The sequence below is a fragment of the Schistocerca americana genome, chromosome 10 (assembly GCF_021461395.2).
Source record: "Schistocerca americana isolate TAMUIC-IGC-003095 chromosome 10, iqSchAmer2.1, whole genome shotgun sequence".
Classification (NCBI taxonomy): domain Eukaryota; kingdom Metazoa; phylum Arthropoda; class Insecta; order Orthoptera; family Acrididae; genus Schistocerca; species Schistocerca americana.
Window position 1 is genome coordinate 89,815,004 of NC_060128.1, and position 12,613 is coordinate 89,827,616.

General features: G+C 39.7%; 1 protein-coding gene across 1 annotated transcript in view; it reads left to right on the top strand.

The window, feature by feature from the left end:
- The window catches only part of LOC124552464 (ras suppressor protein 1), a 63,318-nt gene that overhangs the window by 11,754 nt on the left and 38,951 nt on the right, over positions 1-12,613 (top strand). Inside the window, exons 2-4 of the mRNA XM_047126739.1 lie at positions 5,933-5,983; positions 6,090-6,210; positions 11,506-11,624. Coding sequence (XP_046982695.1) covers positions 5,933-5,983; positions 6,090-6,210; positions 11,506-11,624 — 291 coding nt within the window. The remainder of the gene's footprint in view (positions 1-5,932; positions 5,984-6,089; positions 6,211-11,505; positions 11,625-12,613) is intronic.

Here is a 12,613-nt window from a genome sequence, read left to right on the forward strand (position 1 = left end):
TTGGTATTCTCAGCATACTCTGGACACGTAAATCTGGATTCTTGAGGATAAAACATGTTCCATAATTCTGCAACAGATTGATGTCAATGATACAGGGCTATAATTATGTGCATCTGTCCCACGGCCCTTCTTGAAAATGGAATGATCTGTGCTATGCTTCAGTACTCCAGCAATCTATGATAAAATACTGCTGGAAGTGGAGCAAATTCTTTCACATAATTTTTGTAGGATTTCTCAGCTATCTCGTGATCCTGATGCCTTTCCACTACTAAGTGATTGTAGTTGCATTTCTTTTCCATGATCTTTTATCTCAGTATCTGCCGTTTCGACATTCATAGGTGATTGGAGGTCATCCACAGTGAAACAGTTTCGGAAGACTGAATTCAGTATTTCGGCCTTCTCTCTGTTATCTTCCAATTTGGTACCTGTATGGTCATTGAGTGACCAAATAGGTGATTTTCAACCACTTACTGATTTGTACGTAAGACCAAAACCTCTTAGTTATTTTACTGAGGTCTATTGACAAAATTTTACTCCTAAAATCATAGAGTAGTTCTCTCATTGCTCTACTCACTTTTACTTGTTCAGCTTTTTTTCAGCTAGGTTTCGACTTGTGTTGTATCTGTTATGAAACTCTGTTTCTATCACAGTTTCCTGACAACTATTAAACCACAATGGGTCTTTCCCATCCCTTATCACATTCCTCAGAACATACATATTGAATGATACTTTTGATTTTTTTTTCCATTTGTGCTCCACATCTTTGTCCTCAGCACTGACTGCACAGACACTCTGCAATTTGTGTCCTGTCACTCTTGATAAGCAAAAATATTTTCCCAGCTTTGTTAACATTCCTTGTAAAAGTCGTGGTCAAGTTGCTATCACGGCCTTGTAATCACTGATATCTTCCTCTGTGTTAACTGATTCGGTTAGGCCAGGTCTGTTTGTTGCTAGGAGGTCTAACACATTACCACCACAAGTTGGTTCTCTAATAATCTGCTCAAAGTAGTTTTTGGACAACACATTTAGAATACTCTCCAATGAACCCCTCTCTCTGGCACCAGTTTTTGTAGCATGAGCCTCCAAATGCCTACCTGGCAAGTTGAAGTTGCACCCTACAATGACGATACAATCAGGAATTGTGTGACTTATCGTGTAATCGAAATTAAGCGGATTTCTTTTAGTACTGTGATTCATAGGAAGAATATTAAAGTTCAAAATAGTTCAAATGGCTCTGAGCACTGTGGGACGTAACTTCTAAAGTCATCAGTCCCCTAGAACTTAGAACTACTTAAACCTAACTAACCTAAGGACATCACCCACATCCGTGCCCAAGGCAGGATTCGAACCTGCAACCGTAGCAATTGCGCGGTTCCAGACTGAAGCGCCTAGAACCGCTCGGCCACTCCGGCCGGCGAATGTTAAAGATTGTAACTCATCCACAAAGGAAGTAGCTTACAGTGTGCTTCTTTGACCAGTTCTAGAGTATTGTTGACCAATCTGAGACCCAAACCGTGTAGGACTGATAGAAGAGATAGAGGAGATCAATGGACCATAGCGATCGCGCAGTTCCAGACTGAAGCGCCTAGAACCACTTGGCCACTTTGGCCGGCGGATGTTAAAGATTGTAACTCATCCACAAAGGAAGTAGCTTACAGTGTGCTTCTTGACCAATTCTTGAGTATTGTTGACCAATCTGGGACCCATACCATGTAGGACTGATAGAAGAGATAGAGGAGATCAACGGACCATAGCGATCGCGCGGTTCCAGACTGAAGCGCCTAGAACCACTTGGCCACTCTGGCCGGCGGATGTTAAAGATTGTAACTCATCCACAAAGGAAGTAGCTTACAGTGTGCTTCTTGACCAATTCTTGAGTATTGTTGACCAATCTGGGACCCATACCATGTAGGACTGATAGAAGAGATAGAGGAGATCAACGGACCATAGCGATCGCGCGGTTCCAGACTGAAGCGCCTAGAACCGCTCGGCCACTCTGGCCGGCGAATGTTAAAGATTGTAACTCATCCACAAAGGAAGTAGCTTACAGTGTGCTTCTTGACCAATTCTGGAGTATTGTTGACCAATCTGGGACCCATACCATGTAGGACTGATAGAAGAGATAGAGGAGATCAACGGACCATAGCGATCGCGCGGTTCCAGACTGAAGCACCTAGAACCACTTGGCCACTCTGGCCGGCGGATGTTAAAGATCGTAACTCATCCACAAAGGAAGTAGCTTACAGTGTGCTTCTTGACCAATTCTTGAGTATTGTTGACAATCTGGGACCCAAACCGTGTAGGACTGATAGAAGAGATAGAAGAGATCAACAAAGAGGAGCATGTTTTGTCAAAGGTCATTTGGCCAGTGCGAGAGTTTGGAAGATAGGAGACGAGGTACTGGCGGAAGTAAAGCTGTGAGGACAGGGCGTGAGTCATGCTTGGGTAGCTCAGATGGTAGAGCACTTGCCCGCGAAAGGCAAAGGTCCCGAGTTGGAGTCTCGGTCCAGCAAACAGTTTTAATCTGCCAGGAAGTTTCATATCAGCGCACACTCCACTGCAGAGTGAAAATCTCTTTCTGGAGACATGCAACTGTTGAGCAACAGTTTAACCAAGGTGCTACGAACAGTGTCTCCTCAGTGACCGTTCAGCAAATGTTGCCACTTATGGGCCTCCACAGCAGGTGCCTGCTGGTTCGTGCACCAATGTTGACTGCTGTTCATCAGCGATGAAGGCTGGAATTTGCACATTAATACTGGAAATGGACGTCCACTGAGTGGAAACAGGTGGCCTATTCTGATGAGTCATGTTTTGCGCTTCATTAGACAAATGGCCATTGGCGAGTAGGGTATGAAATGTCGGTAAGCAAGCACCCTGCAACAATCATCAGAAGTATTCAGGCTGGAGAAGGGAGCATTATCTACATCTACATCTACATGGTTACTATGCAATTCACACTTAGGTGCCTGGCAGAGGGTTCATCGAACCATTTTCATACTACTTCTCTACCATTCCACACTCGAATGGTGCGTGGGAAAAAGGAACACCTAAATCTTTACGTTCGAGCTCTGATTTCTCTTATTTTATTATGATGGTCATTTCTCCCTACTTAGGTGGGTGTCAACAAAATATTTTCAAATTCGGAAGAGAAAGTTGGTGATTGAAATTTCATAAATAGATCTCGCCTCATAGAAAACCGCCTTTGTTTCGGTGACTGCCACCCCAACTCGCATATCATATTAGTGACACTCTCACCCCTATTGCGTGATAACACGAAACGAGCTGTCCGTCTTTGCACTTTTTCGATGTCCTCCGTCAATCCTACCTTGTAATGATCCCACACAGCGCGGCAATATTCCAGCAGAGGATGGATAAGTGTAATGTAGACTGTCTCTTTAGTGGGTTTGTCGCATCTTCTAAGTGTTCTACTAACAAAGGGCAGTCTTTGTTTCACCTTCCCCACAATATTATCTATGTGGTCTTTCCAATTTAAGTTGCTCGTAATTGCAATTCCTAGGTATTTAATCGAATTGACAGCCCTTAGATTTGTGCGATTTATCATATACCCAAAATTTATCGGATTTCTTTTATTACCCATGTGGATGACCTCGCACTTTCCTTTGTTTAGTGTCAATTGCCACTTTTCACACCATACAGAAATTCTCTCTAAATCATTTAGTAATTGGAATTGATCGTCTGATGATTTTACTAGACGGTAAATTACAGTGTCATCTGCAAACGATCTAAGGGGGCTGCTCAGATTATCACCTACATCATTTATGTAAATCAGGAACAGCAGAGGGCCTACGACACTAACTTGCGGAACGCCATATATCACTTCTGTTCTACTCGATGATTTACCGTCTATCACTACGAACTGTGACGTCTCTGAGAGGAAATCACGAATCCAGTCACACAACTGAGATGATACTCCATGTGCACACAATCTGATTAATAGTTGCTTGTGAGGAACGGTATCAAAAGCCTTCTGGAAATCTAGGAATATGGAATCAATCTGAGATCCCTTGTCAACAGCACTCATTAGTTCATGGGAATAAAGAGCTAGCTGTGTTGCACAAGAACGATGTTTTCTGAATTGGTGATGGTTATGTATCAATAAGTCATTTTCTTCAAGGTGCTTCATAATGTTCGAGTACAGTATATGCTCCAAAATCCTACTGCAAATTGAGGTCAGTGATATGGGTCTGTAATTCAATGGGTTACACCTATTTCCTTTCTTGAATATTGGTGTGACCTGTGCTACTTTCCTGTCTTTAGGAACAGACCTTTCGTCAAGTGAGCAGTTGTTTATGACTGCTAAGAAAGGCGCTATTGTGTCTGCATACTCTGAAAGGAACCTGATTGGTATACCATCTGGACCGGAAGACTTGCCTCTCTTAAGAGATTTGAGTTGTTTCGCAACACCTAAGTCATCTACTTTTATGTCACTCATGCTAAGAGCTGTTCTGGTTTCGAATTCTGGAATATTTACTTCATCTTCTTTCGTGAAGGAATTACGGAAAACTGTATTTAGTAACTCCGCTTTAGTGACACACTATCATCGGTAACATTTCCGTTGCTTTCGCATAGTGATGATTTTGACTGTTATGGTGTTGGGAATGTTTTCGTAGCATTCCCTGGGTGATATCATCATTCTCGAAGGTGCAGTGGATCAACGTAAGTCTGCATCTATCCTGGGAGACCGTGTACACCCCTAAATACAGTTCGCTTTTTCTCAGCACAATGGCATCTACCAGCAGGACAATGCCACAGGTTACACAGCTCGGATTGTACATGTGCGGTCTGAAGAGCACCAGGAAGAGACTTCCGTACTCTCCTGACCATTAAACTCTCCAGATTTAAACCTAATCGACAATCAGTGGGACTACATCGATCGGGCTGTTCGTGCCGAGGATGCTCAACTGAGAAACGTAGAACAGCTGGCCGCAGCGCTATAGTTGGCACGGTACCACAACCCTGTCAGTAGCTTCCAGAACACCATTGAGTGCCTTCTTGCACATCTTGCTGTGGTCCACACTGCAAAAAGTGATTATTCAGGCATTTGACAGGTGATCACATTAATGTGACTGTACAGTGTATAATACTGCTTGTTAAAGTAGTCATTGTCTTCATCATTATCTTCATCTTCCCTTTGTGGAGAAGGCTGCCCAATGTCTTCCAGAAACCATGTTGTCCTCAGACTTCAGGCACGTCACAATCCACTGAGCTTGTAATCCGAGGCACTTCTAGACAGATGATTTTGGTGCATTCTTGGCAAATGGTTACACCAGTTGACTTTGTTTTTTAATATTACTTCTCAAATAAAAGATCTGTAGCTCTCATCTTATTTGTGTATTTCATATTTTGTCCATCGGTATGCAACCTTCGACTGCCTTGACAAAATTTCACCTCGACTAATGTAATTTTCCCTGTGTCTTTCTTAGAAAATACCCATATCTCTGTTCGGTATAAGATTACTGGTTTTGCCGTGGCTTTATAAAGCTTCAGTTTTGTTCCCATTCTGGTTTTGAATTTCAGAGTTGTACAAATTGTTCTAGATACACGTATGTTTAAATTTGCGAAGTTTTATTACTATGTTGTGATCTGTTGTTGAGGCTATGTCAGATGTGAGCTACTGCCCCAGTACTTATCTCAATTTTGGATCTTATCATGTTTTTCTGAAGAAATACAATTACTTTCCATTTATGTGGAGACATTATCAGTCAATGTTCTTGTGTTATATTTAAGGTTTATAACCCATTGTGTAAATTATCTTCTGTATGTTGGACAATAACTTCATCATCAGCATATAAAATACTACTTAATCTACACATTAGAAAATCTATTCCCATCTCATTACAACCCAATCAACATGTTAACATTTTTAAACATATACTCTAATAATAGACATTATTTATTTTTGATGTTGCAGTTAATATGGTAAACATCACGAGACTGACTCTCAGCCATAACAAAATTCAAGGTACTTATGATTACTTTCTATATTTGCCTTTATTCTGTTTTAATTTTTTTTAGTAAGCATATGGCAATAACTACAAATTTTTTTTTTGTTATTTCTTACGTTGCAGCTGTACCTCCAGGCTTAGCAAATATGGTTAATCTGGAAATCCTAAATTTATTCAACAACCAAATTGAGGAATTGCCAACATCCTTATCATCAATGCCAAAACTGAGAATTTTGAATGTGGGGTAAGTTCTTTCATGTTCCATGTTGTTATGAACAATCACAGTTCAAAAAGCAACAACATACCTAAGTATGAGAAATAATGATCAATATATATAGTTTGGAGAAATTTTGACACTATTTATTGCTCAGTTTTCAGCGTGGCACAGAAAGGAGTCACACATTCAGCTACACAAAAATCGTTGACCACTTATCCAGACATGTGAAGAAGCTAATGAATAATAAAATTGACTTCAAACACAACGTGAAGTCATACCTTTCAACCTTTCAACCAGTCATTATACTTGACAAATTATTATCCTGCATATAAGAATTTCTGAAAGTGTAGAACTATAATGAATGTGTGTGGGTGTGCAGGGAGGTGGGGGCATGTTCTAATATGCTGTACTGGGAGTGTACATCACTTTTGTAAACTAACTGGAGGAGCAGGAGCTCACAATTATCGTCCATGGGACTTGCAGATAATTGCGAGGAAACATTGGGACCATTTATGGGCAGCTAAAGATGTACATGAGATATAGTAGGGCAGGCCATAAAATTAGGAACTATAGAAAAATGGTTCACCCCAATTTATAATCCTCCTGGCAGTAAATTGACAAGAAATTTCTATGCAGAATATAATTCAGATAATCACAATCATACTCTGTTCCTTGTTATTCTGCAATGACTAAACAAAGTGATTTTCTATTTATCTCTTCTTAACACTGTAGCAGGGTGTTAAAGAACTGAAGCTGATTTTGCTTTGTTATAAAGACAGCCAATGTGATCATGAGATGCAGAATATATAGACAAACCTGTATGAACACTGGTCTCATTCTGCATTGTTTTACAGTTATTGCTTGATTTCTCATAAGCTGATTTTTGAAATAATCACCCACGCATATGGGAGGTATTCCACTGCCTTTGGCTTTTCCTCCTCTTTTTCCTCTTTTCTAAAGGTTATTCCACACTGCAGCCTTCATTCAATCTGACAATGGCAAGTGGAGTACCCATTCTTGTGAAATATGGTACAGAAGTGCAACATGTCCTCAGAAATATAGGTACAAATTATAGGGAAAAGATGGGTAATATACAATATGTACATGAATCAAGAGAGAACAATGAGGATGTATACTAGGATTAAAGAGGGATAAGGCAAAGGTGGAGTCTTTCACCCCTCTTGTTCAACATATAAATCAAGGGTGGATGATGATGATGTCCCATACTCCGAAGAGTGTAGGGAACAATCCGGGAGACCCGCACCGCCGACTAGGCTAGGTCGTAGCGGAGGTGGTTTGCCATTGCCTTCCTCCAACCGTAATGGGGATGAATGATGATGATGAAGACAACACAACACCACCCAGTCATCTCGAGACAGGGAAAATCCCTGAATCCGCCGGGAATCGAACCCAGGACCCGGTGCGCAGGAAGCAAGAACACTACCGCAATACCACGAGCTGCAGAGTGGGATTATTCGTAAAATTCAGGGTGGAAGGATACCGATGATAAGATTTACTGATGACATTGTTATCCTTAATAAAAATGAAGAAGAATTACAGGATCTATTGAATGGAGTGAACAGTTGACTGAGTACAGAATGTTGATTGAGAGTGAATCAAAGAAAGATGAAAGTAATGAGAAGCAGCAGAAATGAGATTAGTGATGAACTTGAAATCATATTTGGGGAACACGAAGTAGGTGAAGTGAAAGAATAGGCTACTTTCCTATGTTAAAAATACAGTTCAGATTGTTGTTATTCTGAATTATAACATTTAAATGGCATTTATGGTCAATGTTATCACAAAATATCTATTATTTTTATGTAATTAAAGATAAAACCATTAAATATCAGGATCTGGTCACGTAATCGAAAACACTCTGTTATTGACTGATGCTAAGGTGATGTCACAGGCTAGGAGTAAGATGAAGCTATATGAGTGTTACAGGAGTGTTAGCCAAATTTACAAGGTTTTTACATACTTTTTCTGCAAACATTTTAGCTATTTGGTGATGGAAAATGCAATTGCAACTTTTAAGTAACTGTAGAAAGGAATTTTGTGAACACTGATAGCGGAAACCTTGTGCGCAAGTTAATGTGTGTATGCTCCATCCATTTAAAGCAGCGATATGTGCAACAACAGACATTCTGCAACATCATTTAACTTGCTCAGGACTAAGGAATTGTGGAATTTTTGTAAATGGATCTGTATATTATAACTAGGTTGCTGACTATCGGTCATGAGCTGTGACCCAAAGCACAATAAAATTATTCTTGGCAGAACTTAGTGCTGATTTCCACTGTGGAAGACACTCAGCAGAGAACATATTTCTAACAGGTGTTTGGTGGTGCAACGGATAACGCATACAACTTCAGAGAAAGAGGTCACAGGTTTGATTCCCAGGAGGATTCCAAATTTTTAAGGTTTTACGCAATATACGAAAATAGCGTTTCGATTGTGGGATTTATTATTTGTAGCTTCACATTAGTCTTAGTCTGTGAAACGGACAACGAAGGATAAACGCATTTACTTTGCGAACAAACAATTCACTTTTTTGGAAAGCATTGCTAGTACTGAAGATATCGCCATACACCCTCACTACAATGAGATGTAGGAGAGTGAGGTTATATAGAGAGATATAAAGCATGTACAGCATACAGGTGACACAAATGTAAGGGCTGCGGTGTTTGTAAGTGTAAACTAACATTGGTGTCTGAAGCAGATGTACTTCATCTTGATGTAAGATGATGAAACTACAAAAGTTTAAACAGGTAAGGATCCTAGATGGACGATATGAAGATGAAAACATTGTTTCTCATAAACTAAAAAGTGTATGGTCACACTAACTAGAAAATATCTGTTTGAACGTGAAGAGTGTGAACAGGGATTGAAAATGTAAACACATGTAAACAGCAAGAAAAACAGAATAATATTCTGAAACTTTGAAACTTGAAACTTCCTGACAGATTAAAACTGTGTGCCCGACCGAGACTCGAACTCGGGACTTTTGCCTTTCGCGGGCAAGTGCTCTACCATCTGAGCTACCAAAGCACGACTCACGCCCGGTACTCACAGCTTTACTTCTGCCAGTATCTCGTCTCCTACCTTCCAAACTTTACAGAAGCTCTCCTGCGAACCTTGCAGAACTAGCACTCCTGAAAGACAGGATACTGCGGAGACATGGCTTAGCCACAGCCTGGGGGATGTTTCCAGAATGAGATTTTCACTCTGCAGCGGAGTGTGCGCTGATATGAAACTTCCTGGCAGATTAAAACTGTGTGCCTGACCGAGACTCGAACTCGGGACCTTTGCCTTTCGCGGGCAAGTGCTCTACCAACTGAGCTACCCAAGCACGACTCACGCCCTGTTCTCACAGCTTTACTTCTGCCAGTATCTCGTCTTGTACCTTCCAAACTTTACAGAAGCTCTCCTGCGAACCTTCTAGAATAATATTCTGTTTTTGATTGGTGTGGTGAAATTTTGTGATTGTGATTTAATTATCACATGAGCGGACTGTTGAATCGTTTTACATGTAAGTTAAAATGTTCTTTCGGGTTAGGTTCAAACCAGCAAGTGGTAGATTTCAATTCATAAAATTTGATGGTCTAACGCTCTAACAACTGAGCAGCTGAACAATTGTGATGTAGTTAATTAAGATGACAATTTTCATTAGGAGTTTAGTTCTGTTGAATGACACTATCCTCCATTGTAATAGTGGGAGAGTGTATCTTGGAGGTAAATTAATGTTATTTGCAACACATGTTTAATTAAGGTAGTGAACTTGTGCGTCGACGTGGTGGCAGTTTGCCGGTATAGCGCAACCACATTCTATGCGTTTTCTCATTCTCTGGAATGCTCAAAAACAACTTTTCAGAAGTTTTTAAAGACGTATTTGTACAGTATGATACTACACACAATTTGTAACCCATTTTCTAAAATATAAATTCCAAAACAAGACATCACTGTGAATTACCATTATTACAGTAGGAACAGCAAGCTAGCCAACATCACAGGCATCACATGACTCAAATGGAATGTTTTAGCAGGCATTCCGATTATTTGAATTGCATTTCCGATTTTATATTAGAATACTGAAACTCAAGAGAGGGTGGGGAGAGGGGGGGGGGGACATGTTAGGAGTATAAAACAACATATCATTTAAGACAATTTCGAGAAAACAGTCAAATACCTTATTCTACTACCTTGGAAGCAAAATTACCAATGGCAGACTAGCATAGGCAAAGTGGGCATTCTTGGCTAGAAGAAGTCTGATGATGTCAGATATCGGCCTTAATTTGAGCAAGGGATTTGTGAGACTGTACCTTTGGAGCACAATATTATACATTAGTGAATTGTGGGCTGTGGGAAAATTGCAAGAAGAGAATCAAAATGTCTGATGGTGTTACATAAGTATGCTGAAAATTAAGTAGGCTGACAAGATAAGAAAGGAGAAGGTCCTCTCCATAATTGACAAGGAGAGCAATGTGTGGAAAACACCGACAATAGGACGTTAGAGGAAGTGTTAAGGCATCACGGATTTACTTCCACGATACTAGAGGGAGCCGTCGAAGGCAAAAACTGTAGAGGAAGACAAATGATTAAAGATGTTTTATGTAATTGCTTCTGTGAAATGAATAGGTTTTCACAGGAGTGGAAGTTGTGGCAGGCTACAGCCATGAATATTTTGGAGTCAAAGGAATGGAAAGGAAACAGGGTGGGAAAGAGATAGGGAGGAAATAATGACTTCAAGCTATGGCAATCCAATGGCAAGAGTTGAAAATTCGTGGCAGACTCTTACTTGAACCTGGTTGCTCCACTTCTCTAGAACAGTTGCCTTAACTGCCTTGGCTATCCAGATGTGCTTTCTGTCATACCCAAATTCCCAGCTTCTCACATGTCGCACTACAACCATCACCACCCATTAACCCCTTAGTTGCAGATCTGTGATTCCCATGGAAGTTCGGATGTTGGTTGTGCATCTGCATTGCAACTTTTTCGTCAACCAGGCAGTGCATTCATAGAATTGTAAATGTGAGGGGTGTCTGGTTTGTTGGACATAGCCGACAGAATGAACACTACTCAACTACTCATATCTATAAGCATACAGCCAGCCAATCTGAAGACTGACGACCTACGTTCCTATCCCCTTATGATCCATGCTATTTAAAAAAAATAAAAAAATAAAAATTGTTTCCTTTACCAAATACTGTGGGGTGATTTGTAGTGTACAAGTAGATGTGGATGTGAATTTTCTCCTACAGTAAATTTGGAAATTGTTGAAATGTGCCATTAAGTGAATAGAGTTATTTGCGTCTGTTACAGAATGAATCGTCTGGATTCGCTACCACGCGGGTTTGGTGCATTTCCAGTGCTGGAAGTTCTGGACCTCACGTACAACAATCTCAATGAAACTGTCCTTCCTGGGAATTTCTTCAAGCTTGGTAAGTAATACCGTGTGTGCTTCATAAAGGCTAGGGAGCACATACAACAACATAAAGTGGTGCCAGATGTTTGAAACTTTCAGAAAAATAGGTATGCACTAACGGGAAAGGCATTTAATCTATACTATTATATAAAAGCAAGACGTTGTTCAATGTTGTTGCCAAATATATAGAAATGTTCTTGACCAATTTACTTCAGATTTTTACTTGATACTCTAATAAACCTTCAGGTGGACATAGTCTACATTTTTGGGGGAAGCAGTAAAATCATCGAAGTTCTAGACCAAGTTACTTCATATTTATACACAGTACTCTAATAAACATTTGGATGGACATATACTACATTTTTAATATATTTTATATATAAATGTGTGTAGCTGTGCGACTATATAAATACAAGTCATTGTTTAACATTGTAACCAAATACCTGAAAGATCTTGACTGATTTTCTTGAAATTTTTACACTATTCTCTAATAAATGTTGGCTTCATACTTTTTTTTAAAATATATATGGTACAAAATATATACCTAAATTTTCTTTACTATTCAGAAAGAGGTTGATGTTTCACCTTGTTACCGAAAGACTCGGATGTTATTCTCAGATATTATCTGACCACTTTACTTCAGATTTTTACACAATACCCTAAAAGAGGAAATGTTGATAGGAAAAAATCTCGAAGTTTTTGACTGATTTATTTCAGATTTTTACCTGATACTGTAATAAACATTCGTACAGACATAGCATGTATTCTTTTTATACAACAATGTACAGGTTGTCCGTTAAAACTGACTGCGAGAAAGAAATGCTGTGCTGTCAAAATGGGTGGTTTCATTTTCTTCCTTGCAGTCAGATTTACATAAATGAGGGATATTGTATTCATGACTTATCAGCTAATGATTAGAATACCAAATCACAGTTGTCCAAAACTTTCTGATCCTACCCATCTGCAGACTAAACTTATGGAAAATAGTATCAATGAAGCTACTAT